This window comes from Carcharodon carcharias, chromosome 2 (assembly GCF_017639515.1).
Source record: "Carcharodon carcharias isolate sCarCar2 chromosome 2, sCarCar2.pri, whole genome shotgun sequence".
Lineage (NCBI taxonomy): Eukaryota > Metazoa > Chordata > Chondrichthyes > Lamniformes > Lamnidae > Carcharodon > Carcharodon carcharias.
The window spans coordinates 232271697-232286934 of record NC_054468.1 but is presented as its reverse complement, the minus strand read 5'-3'; the positions used below and the strand labels follow the sequence as shown (position 1 = coordinate 232286934).

General features: G+C 45.7%; 1 protein-coding gene across 2 annotated transcripts in view; it reads left to right on the top strand.

The window, feature by feature from the left end:
- phactr2 (phosphatase and actin regulator 2) overlaps positions 1-15238 on the top strand; it is a 162815-nt gene that overhangs the window by 121892 nt on the left and 25685 nt on the right. For both annotated transcript variants that reach the window (XM_041178645.1, XM_041178634.1), the window contains 2 exons: positions 7734-7940; positions 12028-12490. In XM_041178645.1, the coding sequence (XP_041034579.1) occupies positions 7734-7940; positions 12028-12490 (670 nt within the window). The remainder of the gene's footprint in view (positions 1-7733; positions 7941-12027; positions 12491-15238) is intronic.

Genomic DNA, 15238 nt, shown 5'->3' with positions numbered 1-15238 from the left:
TACACCCTCCCTCTCTCAAAACCCTCACACTTTCTCCCCCCTCACATTCTCTCTCTCTCTCCCCTCATAAGCTCTCTCTCTCTCCCCCTCACACTCTCTATCCCCCCTCACTTTTTCTCCCCCTTCACACGCTTTTTCACTTCTCCACACTCTCTCTCTCTCCCTCCCACCTGCCCCAAACACTCTCTCTCTCTCTCTCTCTCTCTCTCTCTCACACAGTATCCAGCCACTCAATTACTCAGACATCAGTGGGTCCTCTTCCCACATCCTTGCGTGCCACTCCAGCCCACCTGAGCCTCGCTCTGGACACCTGGGCCCTGCTCTGGATACTTGGGCCCCACTCTGGACACCTGGGCCCTGCTCTGGATACCTGGGCGTTGCTCTGGATACCTGGGCGTTGCTCTGGACACCTGGGCCCTGCTCTGGATACCTGGGCGTTGCTCTGTATACCTGGGCCCTGCTCTGGATACCTGGGCGTTGCTCTGGACACCTGGGCCCTGCTCTGGATACCTGGGCCCCACTCTGGCCACCTGGGCCCCCGCTCTGGACACCTGGGCCCCACTCTGGACACCTGGGCCCCGCTCTGGCCACCTGGGCCCCCGCTCTGGACACCTGGGCCCCACCCTGGACACCTGGGCCCCGCTCTGGCCACCTGGGCCCCACTCTGGACACCTGGGCCCCGCTCTGGACACCTGAGCCCCGCTCTGGACACCTGGGCCCCGCTCTGGACACCTGGGCCCCGCTCTGGACACCTGGGCCCCGCTCTGGACACCTGGGCCCCGCTCTGGACACCTGAGCCCCGCTCTGGACACCTGGGCCCCGCTCTGGACACCTGAGCCCCGCTCTGGACACCTGAGCTCCGCTCTGGACACCTGGGCCCCGCTCTGGACACCTGAGCCCCGCTCTGGACACCTGGGCCCCGCTCTGGACACCTGAGCCCCGCTCTGGACACCTGAGCCCCGCTCTGGACACCTGGGCCCCGCTCTGGACACCTGGGCCCCGCTCTGGACACCTGGGCCCCGCTCTGGACACCTGAGCCCCGCTCTGGACACCTGAGCCCCGCTCTGGACACCTGAGCCCCGCTCTGGACACCTGGGCCCTGCTCTGGACACCTGGGCCCCGCTCTGGACACCTGAGCCCCGCTCTGGACACCTGGGCCCCGCTCTGGACACCTAGGCCCTGCTCTGGACACCTGGGCTCCACTCCCCAGGCCCCGCTCCTTGGCTCCCCAACCCTTGGCTCCCTGGGCCCTGAACTCACCGCCACTGATGCTCACTGCTCCTCCTATCACAGGTTATTTCTCTCTTACATTTGCTGCTGATAGGCTCACTAATGAGCTGCCTGTGATTGGAGGAGCAGGACCAAGCAGAATCTTGCACTCAAACTTACCTGCTTGACCAGAAATTCGAAAACTGGCTCCGGGGGCCACATGGAGGGGTTTTGCAGGCCACACGCAGCCTGCGGACCTTACATTGGACAAGCCTGGTGTGAAAACACAAGTCCTTTAGGGAACTAAACCTGGGCCCCACAATTTCTACCTATCAGAGTCCACTTGCCAACCCAACAGCACTCTCTTCTTGTGCAGTCTAAATTGTTGTTCCCTTTACATTTGGTATTCTTGTGAATTGTCCTGTTGAGTGCAAGACGAAAAGCATTGCTCAAGTTATTACTGATGAAAAGACACACAAAATACGCTAATGTGAATCCCCTATTGGAACACAGCTGGTGGATGGTCTATGCCATTTAGCTGTCACAATATGTGACTCCTGTCTCACGCCAACGCAGTTAGCTCTTAACTGCCGTCCTTTGTCCAGCTTCCCAGAACAATTAGGGATGGATAATAAATGCCGACCTTGCCATAACCCAGGGCAGGAGAGATAAATGACAAAAGGAAATGGTAATGGGACAACTAAAGAAACAAAAGATGGGTCTAGAGGCAGTGTTAATGGTCGGGGAGAATTTACAGGTGGTTGTGGGTGGGGGAGCAGCGGTGAGGGGGTTGTTAAGCATGGAACATGGGCCATGGAGAAGAAGGCTCCTTTAGTCCAGGAAACTGGTGGGAAAAGGTGGGTAGACCTAAATGGCATAGACCATCCACCAGCTGTGTTCCAATAGGGGATTCACATTAGCGTATTTTGTGTGTCTTTTCATCAGTAATAACTTGAGCAATGCTTTTCGTCTTGCACTCAACAGGACAATTCACAAGAATACCAAATGTAAAGGGAACAACAATTTAGACTGCACAAGAAGAGAGTGCTGTTGGGTTGGCAAGTGGACTCTGATAGGTAGAAATATTGCCATGGAGAATACACTGGTTAACTGATGACTGACAGTTGACTACCAAGTTTTGTGTAAATTCAAGCCAGGCGGTAATAACTTTCTCAGCTATGTTCTACATAACCCTTAAGCTTCCAGATGATAAGAAACTGCAGTGACTGGATGCTATGTAGATCACACCAGTGGTTAAAAAAGAGACATGCATTGTTTAAACATTAATTTGCTCTATATATAAAAAAAACTGCTGGCACCTGCTGCCTTGTGACTCGCTTTCTGATCATTCAGCAAGATTTCACAGTTAACAAGCTGTGTTGTTGGCAAGACATGTTGTCAAATCATGAGGGAGAGGACAGGATTTGCAATGATCTGAAATGCAGCCTCCCCATGAAATGAAAATATCCCATAATTGTTTCCTGGTGGTTGAACTATGAACAACACTTCTTACTCAGCAACCATTTTATTTTTATTTTTTTTTATTTGAGTGAGCTGAATGACTCAGCTTCAGAATTTGATTGCCAAGAGTTCCAAAATCGTCACAGCCAACAGTAAACTAATCTCTTCACTTACTTGGTACCAGCTGATAATTGAAAGCTGAGAACAGAGGGTGGCATTAAGGAACCTTGGCAAAATTGAAGCCAATGGGTACGTTCCACTAGCTAGAGACATACCTAGCACAAAGGAAAATGGTTGTGGTTGTTGGAAGCCAAACATCTCACCCGTCCCCAGTGCATCGCTGCAGGAGTTCCTCAGGGTAGTGTCCTAGGCTCACACATCTTCAGCTGCTTCATCAATGACCTTCTCACCATCCTAAGGTCAGAAGTGGGGATGTTCGCTGCTGATTGCACAATGTTCAACACCATTCGTGACTCCTCAGATACTGAAGCAATGCATGTCCACATGCAGCAAGACCTGCACAGCATTCAGGCTTGGGCTTGATAAGTGACAAGTAACATTCATGCCACACAAGTGCCATAACCATCTCCAACAAGAGAGAATCTAACCATCACCCCTTGACATTCAGTGGCATTACCAACACTGAATCCCTCACTACCAACATTCTAGGGGTTACGATTGACCAAAAACTGAACTGGACCAGCCATACAAACACTGTGGCTACAAGAGCATGTCAGAGGCTGGGAATTCTGCAGAAAGTAACTCATAACCTGACTTCCCAAAGCCTGTGCACCATCTACAAAGCACGAGTCTTGTTTACTGCAGCTGTACAGGGCCTTGGTGAGACCACACCTGGAGTATTGTGTGCAGTAAGAAAGGATATACTTGCCATAGAGGGAGTGCAGTGAAGGTTCACCAGACTGATTCCTGGGATGGCAGGATTGTCGCATGAGGAGAGATTGGGCTGACTAGGCCCTGTATTCAATAGAGTTTAGAAGAATGAGAGGAGGTGTCATTGAACCATATAAAATTCTGACAGGGATGGACAGACTGGATGCAGGGATGATGTTTCCTCTGGCTGGAGGGGTCTAGAACAAGGGGTCACAGTCTCAGGATACGGGGTAGGCCATTTAGGATGGAAATGAAGAGAAACTTCTTCACTTAGAGGCTGGTGAACCTGTGGCATTCTCTACCACAGAGGCTATGGATGCTAAGTTGCAGGATAGATTTCTGGACTCTAAAGGCATCAAAGGGTATGAGGTGAGTCTAGGAGTATGGCATTGAGATAGAGGATCAGCCATGATTGTACTGAATGGCGGACCAGGCTCGAAGGGCCAAATGGCCTACTCCTGCTCCTAGTTTCTATGTTTCAATGAGTCAGGAGGGTGATGAAATACTCTCCATTTGCCAGGATGAGTGCAGCTCCAACAACACTCAAGAAACTTGACACCATCCAGGACAAGCAGCCCACTTCTTTGGCAAAAACAGAATTACCTGGAAAAACTCAGCAGGTCTGGCAGCATCGGCGGAGAAGAAAAGAGTTGACGTTTCGAGTCCTCATGACTTCTTTGGCACCCCATCGAGCACTTTAAGGATTTATGCATGGTAGCAGCAGTGTGTAACATATACAAGATGCACTGCAGCAACACACCAAGGCTCCATTGGCAGTGCCTTCAAAACCCTCAACCTCTACCACCTACACTGATAAAGGCCAATGCATGAAGCACCATTACCTGCTAGTTGCCCTTCAATTCACTCACCATCCCGACTTGGAACTATATCACTGTTCCTTCACTGTTACTGGGTCAAAATCCTGGAACTCCCTCCCTAACAGCACTGTGGGAGCACTTTTATCACAGGGACAACAGCTATTCAGGAAGGTGGCTTGGTTCAAGTTGGAATTCCAAGATCAAAGCCCAGAGCCTTCACTCCATGATGTTTGAACAAACTAAATGGATTGAACAAATTAAATCACATAAAATAAAACAGGGCCACAGGAATGGGAAAGGAAATAGCAGAGTCTTTGAACAAGTATTTTGGATCTGTCTTTAAGGTGGAAGCATTAAAAAAAATCCCAAGAATAGTAGAAAAGCTGGAGGCAAAAAGGAGAGAGGAACTAATCATTAGAAAAAAGTAATATGAAAAACTAACGGGACTTTTTCCCAGGGTGGAAGAGTCAATTACTAGGGGACATAGATTTAAGGTGAGAGAAGAAAACTATAGAGGAGATGTGCGGGGCAAGTTTTTTACGCAGAGGGTAGTGAGTGTCTGGAATTCACTGCCAGAGGAGGTGGTGGAAGCAGGTACGATAGTGGTGTTTAAGAGGCAGCTTGACAAATACATGAATAGGTGGGAACAGAGGGATATGGACCCTGGAAGTGCAAAATGTTTAAGTTTGACAGGCAATATGATCGGCGCAGGCTTGGAGTGCCGAAGGGCCTGTTCCTGTGCTGTACTTTTCTTTGTTCTTTGTTCTTTAAAGACTGACAAGTCCCTGGGACCATGAGACCCACGTCCTAGGGTCTTAAAAGCAGTGGCTGCAGAGGATATGGTGCATTAGTTGTAATCTTTCAAAATTCCCTAGATCCTGGAAGGGTCCCAATGGATTGGAAAATCAGAAACATACCACCATGATTCAGGAAAGGAAGGAGACAGAAAGCAGGAAACTATACACCAGTTAGCCTAACATCTGTCATGGAGAAATTGCTAGAATCTATTATTAAAGAAGTTGTGGCATGACATTTAAGAAATCATAATATAATCAGGCAGAGTCAATATGGTTTTGTGAAAGGGAAATCATGACAAATTTATTAGAGTGCTTTGAAGATATAACAAGCAGGGCAGATAAAGGGGAACCAGTAGATGTAGTGTATTTGGATCTCCAAAAGGCACCTGATAACGTGCCACATAAAAGGTTACTGCACAAGATAAGAGCTCATGGTGTTGGAGGTGATATATTAGCAGGGATAGAGGGATTGGCTAACTAATAGAGAGTTGGATAAATGGGTCATTTTCAGGTTGGCAAACTGTAGCCAATGGAGTGCCATAGGGATCAGTGCTGGGTCCTCAACGATTTAACATCTATATTAATGACTTAGATGAAGGGACTGGCTAAATTTGCTGATGATACAAAGATAAGTGAGTGGGCAAAAACTTGGCAGATATAGTATAATATGGGGAAATGTGAGGTGACCCACTTTGGTAGGAAGAATAGAAAAGCAGTACAGAGGGATCTGGGTGTCCTTGTATATGAATCACAAAAGGTCAGCATGCAGGTAAGGCAAGGAATTCAGAAGGCAAGGGGAATGTTGCAAGGGGAATACAGTATAAAAATAGGGGAGTCTTGTTCGAGCTGTACAGCACATTAGTGAGACTGCACCTGGAGTACAGCATATAGTTTTGGTCTCCTTAGTTAAGGGCCTGAATCTTCTGGTCGGCGAGCAATGGTGGACCCCACTCGCTGACGCGTAAAATGACGCATGGTGATGTCGGGCATGCGTCCCAACGTCACTGTGTGTCATTCTGATCTTTAGTTCGCTGGGCGCACGCCAGAGTTGGCTGCATCACTGCCAAACTGTCAAAGGCCTGTTAAGACCATGTAAAAACCAATTGTAACAATTAATAGGGCTGCCCATCCAACATTAAGGTCGGCGGGGAGCAGGCGAAGAGTCCAGGCGGCCTTCACATTTTTCATGGAACCTCATCCACGGGCGGGATGAGGTTTCATGAAGAATGTAAAAGTTTAATAAAAATTTTTGTTAAAATTCACCGGCATGTCCCAGCCCTTGTGACACTGTCGCATAAGGGGACATGTCTGCATCGTTTTTTCTCTTTATTTCAATTTTTCAAAATCAAAGTAATCATTCTGAGGCAGCTCCGTGCCTCAGGGAGATTTCTGCGCTCTATCGCACGCATGCACGATAGAGCACAGGACCCAACTCTCCCTCCTCCCCCTGCCTGCACTGAGAGCGCTCAGCACTTCCGGGTATGCGTCACGCTGGGTGGGACTTAAATGGCCCACCCATGTAAAATGGCGGTGCGCAGCCAATTGTGGGTGGCGATCAGCTACGCGCCCACTCCCGCCCAGCCTGCCTGACAGGGAGAAAATACGCTAATTCCTGGATTGTCTTATGAGGAAAGGTCAAGCAGGTTGGGCCTATACTCATTGGAGTTTAGAAGAATGACAGGTGATCTTATTGAAATTTATACAATTCTGAGGGAGCTTAACAGGGTAGATACTGAGAGGATGTTTCCCCCCATGGGGAAATCTAGAATTAGGGGGCACAGTTTAAAAATAAGGGCTCACCCATTTAAGACAGAAATGAGGAGAAATTTCTTCTCTCGCAGGGTCATTATTCTGTGGAATTCTCTTCCGCAGAGAGCAGTGGAGGCTGGGTCATTGAATATATTCAAGGCTGAGTTAGACAGAATTTTGATTGACAGGGGAGTCATGGGTTATGGGGACAAGCAGGAAAGTGGACTTAAGGCCACAACCAGATCAGCCATGATCTTATTGAATGGCAGTGAAGCCTCAATGGGCCAAATAGTCTATTCCTGCTCCTGTTTTTTACGATCCTGTGATTCTGATCTTATGGGGCATCCATGTAAAAGAACAAAGAGTACATTTATATAGGAACGTCACCAGGGACAGAGGAGCAGAAACACAGATATTAAGGGTGTTCAGGATGGAAACCAAACTGATGGATTCAATATGTTAGAGGATGGGCTAATGTACCTTTACTAACCCTGGGCAGTTACTTCCTGTTCTTTGTGAAAACGTTAGTGTCAAAAATGGTCATGAAAAACAAGAGCTCCATTCTGCAGCGTTTTTACTGTACTGCAAAGTATATTATAATAGGGTTATATGTATAACAGTAGCTGTAACATTGACATATCGCATGAACTGCAGCCTTTCGAGGATGATGATTACACGCTTCACCCTCACCAGCTCATGGTGGTGATCTAGCAGTGGGTAGGATTGGAGTCTCCTCCAGGACAGAGTGGTTATAGCTTTGCTTTATGTGGCCTTTACTCGCTGCTTGTACTGCTCTCTTATCCTGTAGAAACGCCTGAAAACTGCCATGTTTGCACAGTCCAACCTTCTCAGGAAGCCCAGCTGTCGCCGCTGCCAGTGTCCCAACTCCTTGACTCCACCGCCATCACTAAAGCTGCTGCTAAAGAAGATGAGTCTGTAAAGCAAACCCCCCAGCCTGTGTCTAAGTATCCTCCTGTGCCCCCAAAACCAACCAACTGGAGTATGAGTATGGAGCGTAAGTTGTGTGCTGTGTGCTGATGTTGCTATAACGTGTTGCTATGCTGGTGTCTTGGGACTATTGAAATAGATTGTGTTGTTTTTAAAAAAGGGAGGGGCTTTGTCTGACTTTCAACCATTAACCTAACCCTGTGCAAGCTTGTGAGTTTGTGTTGTTCCTCATTATTGTGCTTAGGGCTATTGCAATCATTGAGCAAACTGCATATCCGCTTTAAAGCATCTCCTACATTGCATGCCTTCCTATCAGAGGACATTGACCTGTGAATTATTTCCTTAGGGACCTTCCATCCCTCTAGAGAATGGGCTTTAAGAAATCTAAGGCCGGGGCCTTTCTCTGAAATGATTTAACCTGACAAGAAAGAGTCTCCTTTTATAAATGATCCAACTGGGACAACATGGAAAGCTCATCACCTTCCAGGGCAGTTTGCTTGATTCGCGTCCTTGACATTGGCTTCAATATCCACTCCCTCCAGCATGTACCACCTACAGAATGCATTGTGGGAATTCACCAAGGCTACATTGACAACACCTCTCTCCCCTTTGACCTCCACCACCAGGAGGGGAAAAGTAGAAATGTCACAGCAACACGATCACTTCTTAGTTTCCCCCAGTCATGGATCATCATGACTGGACACATAGAATGATGCAGTACTGAAGAAGGCCATTCAGCCTATCATGCCAGTGCCAGCTCTCCAGCTATCCAATCAGTCCCATTCCCCTGTTTTTTCCCCGCAGCCCTACATTTTTTTCTTTTTAAGTAGATATTCACATCCCTTTGCAAAGTTACAATTGAATTGGCTTCCATGATCTTTTCAGGCAATACATTCCAGATCACAACAATATCACCACTCGTTTATCATCACTGCCTTAAAATCCTGGAACTCCCTATCTAACAGCACCTTGGGAGCACCTTCATTGTAAGGACTGCAACAGCTCACTACCACCTTCTCATGGGCAATAATAAAGGCCTTGCCAGGCACTTACATCTCCAAACAGAAATGTTTAACTCCTTTAACAATGTTCCAAGATGAATGACAACAAATCCTAATTGTGTGTGAAGATTGAACTTGTTTTAAACAAAAAGTAAGGTATATATTACGCTGATTGAACAATATTACTTCCAGTAATCTCATCCTGACTTCCACTTTCATGATTAAAGGACTTAAATTCAACATAAAATAATTTTTGCTTCACACTGTTATACTTTAGGTTTGTTTTGTAAAACCTATTTGGTGGCATTTTATTACTGGGTTCTAACTCTTCAGTGCCTTTGCCCCATTATTTCAAAGCTAGCATGCCCCAAGGTAAATCCATCAGAGTGAAGACAGTTGTGGACCCATAGCTCCCATTTCATAGTCTCTCTAAATAGTTTTTCTCTCCTCCTTACCCAGAAGGCTCTGGATAATTCTTTCCTTTCTGTTTCCATTTTCTATCACTTCCTTCAAGTGCCATTTCAAAGCAAACATTGAATTCAGACATACAGTTGGCCTACACTTTGAGGTCAGAGATAGTACTAAGCTGTCCTCTCTGGAAAGCACATAGAGTCTTGACTATATTGTAATTGGTTAATGCAATGTCCTATTGGCCGAATGAACTGCTTAAAATCCAGCCCAGGAAAACCAGATGGCAGTTTCTTCTATTGGATGATCATGGGATTTTGCCAGACAAGTTTTAGTAATCTCAATCCTGTTCCCATTTCCTATCAGCATCTTGCAATAAAGCTGAGTATAAACCGGGAGACGTGTTATTGAATTTCTGACTCTGGTCTTAAGGATGGTAAGTGTGAGGAACAGATTACTGACACAGGAGGTGGAATAAGAAACCTCATAACATTTCAAGAAACAACTACATAGGGTCCTCTGTCAGCGAATGGGATTTGGGGCTATGGGAGATGCACCAAGGTAATGCTGCAGGTAGTTTGGCTGGGTGGACCGAAGATCACCCACTATCTGAAACTGTTGCAATTCATGCATTAATTGAGGGAAAAGTAGAGAGAGCTTTACTCTGCACCCGTGTCAAACTATACAATTTTAAGTGTAATTTAAAGAACGAGTTAAAATTTTATCCTATAATAGATTGCGCTGTAGTTTATGGCTGCCCCATATTAAGAAAGAATTTACATTTATATAGTGCCTTTCACAACCTCCCGAGCTCCTTACAGCCTAAGCATGTATATATTCTTAAAGTGTGGTTGTTGTAATGTAGAGCAGGGTTTCTCAAACCTGTTGTTTCTAAGGTACTTCTCCCATGTTATAAAAATCCCATGGCCCCTCTTTAACACAAGTTATTTTGAGTATAAAAAATAGATATACAATTATACATATATATTGTTTTACTTAAAACTTGACTGTTTCCCCTCCTTGGGCTGACATTCACTCTTTTCTCCACACTGACCAGCCAATCTCACATATTTATCCTCCCACTTTGTAAGTCCTTTCTGACTTAAGTAAGACTTTTTAAAGCATGCGCTGTGTAATTATGATTTTGGATAGAATTCAAATTCCCGATAGAACAACAGATGATAACTTAATTGCTACTTTCCCACTAATATAAATTCTTTCACAAGATTACAAAATTATGACATGTAAGTATACAATACTTACTAATGATTAAGTTTAGTATAATTCAGTTGTATGGCAACTGTAACAAGTGCTGTTCTTGACTAGTGTTTTTCCACTCAGATCATACTGCCATTTGGATGGTGATGTAATGGTAATGTCATTGGCTAGTCCTGGGGGCATGGGTTCCAATCCTCCCACAGCAATTGGTGGAATTTAAATTTAGTTAATAAAATCAGGAACTGAAAACTCGTCTCAGTAATGGTGACCAGTGATTGTCATAAAGACCCCCCCGTGCCAACATCTGCTTCACTTAATCCCCTTTTGGAAAGGAAATCTGCCTTCCTTACCTGGTCTGGCCTATAGCAAATAGTCTTAACTGTCCTTTGGTCTAGCAAGCCACTCAGTTCAAGGACAATTAGGGATGGGCTTGCCTGTGCTGACCACAAGGAATGAATAAAGAAAACTGCATCCAAGCACAAACCTCATGTGCTGGCTTGATTTCTCTCTCTCTCTCTCTCTGTCCAGAATTAGCCAGGCGATACCAGGGATTGAGGATCAATCTCCAGGATACCTGCTGTGTGCAGCGCTGCAGAAACATTAAAAGAAAGATTTTTTTCTGTCATTTTGTTTGAACATTTCTCTTTACCAGATATAAAATTATTGTAAATGGGAAAAGAGACTGTTTGGCTGACAACAGTTAAGCATCATCCAGTTGGATGATGAGTCTTTTTTGTTTTCCAATTGGCACAGGAAGGCAGTGCTTTGCAAGGATGGATGTGTTGGCCGACGAATGGCTGGAGCGTGGGGGCAAGTCATGTGATGAAACCTCCAGGAATACGTTTAATCACAGTTGGCAACCCTACTCTCTACATTTGTGCCAAAACCTGTTTAAACACAAAGCCAGGCTAGCTCTGATCCACTCTCATTGGACAGAACCCCTTGGTTGGCACCTTGCCTGCTGCTTGTCCTGACTCCAATTCCAACTGGTTGATTTCACATCAACCTTTTCTATTTTTGACAGAGCCCTGGAAATCATCTTGCCACCCCCTCCCCTACTCCAGAAGTAGAGCAAGGCATCAGGGAATTTGAGCACAAGCTCCCACAAATAGCAATGGGATTAACAACTAAATAATCTGCTTTTCCTGACGCTTGTTGAGGGATAAATATTGGCCACAACATCAGGAAAAAGTCAATGGGCCATGGGATCTTTTACACCCAAGTCTGAGTTTAAAAGTTTTATTGGAAAGTTGGCCCCTCTGCCAATACTTTAGAAGCCTGTGGATGGAGTTTACACCCACAGCCTTCTGACTCAGAGGCAAGAGTGCTATCCACTGAACCAGAGCTGGCAAACACTTGAGGGCACTTTAACCCATTTCATTCTCTGTCTGATGACAGAATGTTTCTGGGGCAATATACAAAGTCATGGTTTCAAATATTTTCATGTGTTTACTGTAGCTCGTTAGCAAATGATTTTGTAAAGTTTTGATTTGGTTTTATGCTGACAGTTGTAACTCCTGATTCCAGGTAAGCCCTGCCATTTAGCAAAGTTCTCCAGTTCATTGTCACCACCTCAATCACCCTCTCAGCATCATTCAGCGATGAACACTAATCAACCCCAGGAGCTTCCAGGCTTCCCAGGCACTGGGGACACGCTCACGAATTCTGGAAAACATTTCAACCTTCCTTCTCGATCTCCTTCCCTGCGATCGAATCATAATGACTCCTTTGGACTTCCGGCCATAACCCAGTCATCGCCTCAGCCTGGAGACCATGATGAGAAGACAAAGGCCGAGATTGAAAAACCTGAGATGGTTGTTGACCAAAAGGTCGATCAGTCTGACCCGTCCCAACAGCAGAACCTTGAGAAGGAAGCTCCCCTTGCTGATTCCAGGCAGCCCAGTAAGCCTGATGTTACTGATGGAGACATGGAGGTATCCCAGGAGCAGACAGACAAAGACCTGACAGTAACCGCAGAAACACAAAAGGGGTAAGACCACAAGATCCTTTGCTGGGGTTGTTGAGTTTCCACAGGATATCACTAGTTGTCATATGGGGCGATTTGACAAACGTGTTTTGGTTTAACGATGGTTACAATGGACAATAGAAGCTGAGTTTCCAGTAGCTGAGCAGTTCAGAAGGATACACAATAGATAACAAATTGTGAAACTGATTTTAGCTACACAACCTGTCATGGTTGAATATGACCTCATGGCCTTCAGTTGAGTCTATAATCACTATCTTCCGTTTGAAGGAAAAAATTCTCTCGCACTTTCACAACCTCAGCAGGTGCAAAATCACTTGGTAGCCAATTAAGTATTTTTTGTGTCCACTCACTGTTCCAATGCCCTACATTACAACAGTTAAGTTGTGCACAGCAAGTTCCCACACACAGCAATGAGAAAAACTTACCAGATCATCTTTTCTATAATGATCAGGAATAGATGTTGGCCCAGGACACCTGGGCTAATTGCCCCGCTCTTTCTTAAAATAATGCAGTGGGGTCTTTTATATTCACTGGAGGAGAAGGGGCCGCAGTTTAATGTCTCATTGGAAAGATGGCACATCTGACAATGCAGAACTCCCTCAGCACTGCATTGGAGTGTCAACCTACAATATATATGCAAGTCCCTGGAGCGGGACAACCTTCTGAGTCAGACGTGAGAGTGCTGCTCCCTGAGACAGGTGAGTGAAATGAGAGCAGATCAGAGAATCTCATGCATGGTTTGCTTGTTCCATCATGCTATCCTCCAGCCACCAAATCTTTTGTGCTGCTGACCCAGAAACTTAACTGGACCTGCCACGTAAATGTCGTGGCCACTGGAACAGAGGCTGGGTATATTGCAACGACTGACTCACTGCCTGATTCCACAAAGCTTCTGCACAATCAGGATTGTGATGGAATGTTTCCCACTTGTCTGGATGAGTGTAGCTCCAACAATACTCCAAAAAACTTGACACCATCCAGGACAAAGCAGCCCACTTGATTGGCACCACCCATGCCTCACCTTCAACATTCACTCCCTCCACCACAGCAGGGTGGACCATCTACAAGATGTACTGCAGCAACTCACCAAGGCTCTTTTGACAGCACCTTCCAAACCCAGAACTTTCACATGCCGAGAATGAATTACCAAGAACCAATCCATTGGAATAACTATCTCTCCAAACCTCATGGCTGGTTACCAAGACTTAGATAAACCATTTTTTTAAAATTTAAATATGTCAACTTTTCCTGATGTAGAAGTCAATACAAGGCGCAGTTTTTTTGGTTGAAAGGTTTGTGCAATTTTGGGTAAAAGATGCTAAAGAATAAATAAATTGGAAACAGCACCCCCTTCAGGACACTAATAGACATCAGCAGCAAGGAAATCCAAATTAAATTTTGCTTGTTTGGAAGTGTATAAAGCAACTGGAAGATTAGGTGGCACAGAATCACCCTATGTTTACATTAGATTTGCATGTAGCTGTGTTTGCCTGGCATGAGGTAGGTAATCCCACTTGCATGACATTGGACAGAGCCATTCTCCAAAGACTACTGTCCCTTAACATCCACGTAAACAGTTTCACTGTGGTGTTGCAGAATCAAAAGGAGCCCACTATCCCGTCCAAGGACAGGGAGCAATGTGTGACAGTCCAGTCAGGATTAAAGGCAGAATTGGCAGGAGTGAAAAAAACCCACGCACACAGAACTGTATCAACAAATCAAGCTGCTCCAGGAATATAAATAAAATCAATATTGGCTCATGTTATCTTGTTGATACTTCAATGGCAACATTTCATGTGAGTGTTCACTCTTCCCTGGGAGAGGAGTTGGTGCTCTACTGATTAACTCCTTTAACATTAAAGCTTACCCTAATGTTAAAGAATGATGGCACTTGTCTGAAACTCCTCTAAAATCTCGTGGTGAAAATGTCATTGTGCCAAAAATACAATGAGATGACAAATGAAGCTGTTGCAAAATCTCGCACTGATCTTGAGTTTAGTCACAGAGCAAATGATCTGTGGGGAACAGTGGTGGTGTAGTGGTAATGTTACTGGTCTGGGGGTATGAGTTTAAGTCCCACCAGGGTAGTTGGATTTAAACCCAATTAAACTGGTGTATAAAACTGGCTATGACAGCTACCATCTAATTGGGATCTGCCATCTTTTCTGGTTGTGATAGAACCACAGCAATGTGGTTGACTCTGGAATGGTAGGTCACTCAGTTCAACAGCAATTAGGGATGATTTTTTTTTAAATCCCAAGGGAAGGGGATAGTCAGATGGGAATTGCCCTTATGGCTCAATGGAGGTGGTGGGTGGCCAAACTTTTGTCCAAAAGAAGTGGATTTTGAGCAGCAAATGAAAGATTCTTTGAATAAAACTCCCAGGTGCTGAGCCACAGTTCAGAGGAGGAGAGGGAAAATGGTGATAGGGATTGGGGGTGAGGGGGGGGGGGTGGGTGGAGAGTGGGGGAGGGGGGGGTGCACGGTGGGGGGGGGGCGCGCGGTGGGTGGGTTGCTGGGATAAGGAGCTAAAGGAAAGGATGGGGGAACAAGGCTGTAGGTTTCAAAATGATGGCATTGGGAGGACCCTGAAAACCTTATCAAAGCAAGAGACAACAGAGTGTGGTTGTTCTCCTGTTCGCTGTCACCAGGCATTCCTCTGTGGGAGGGAACAGATTGTGCAGGGAGATTTTGGATCTTGAAACTCGGTGATAGAACACCAAGTTCTGCGAGTTTGTAAGTTGTGGCCTT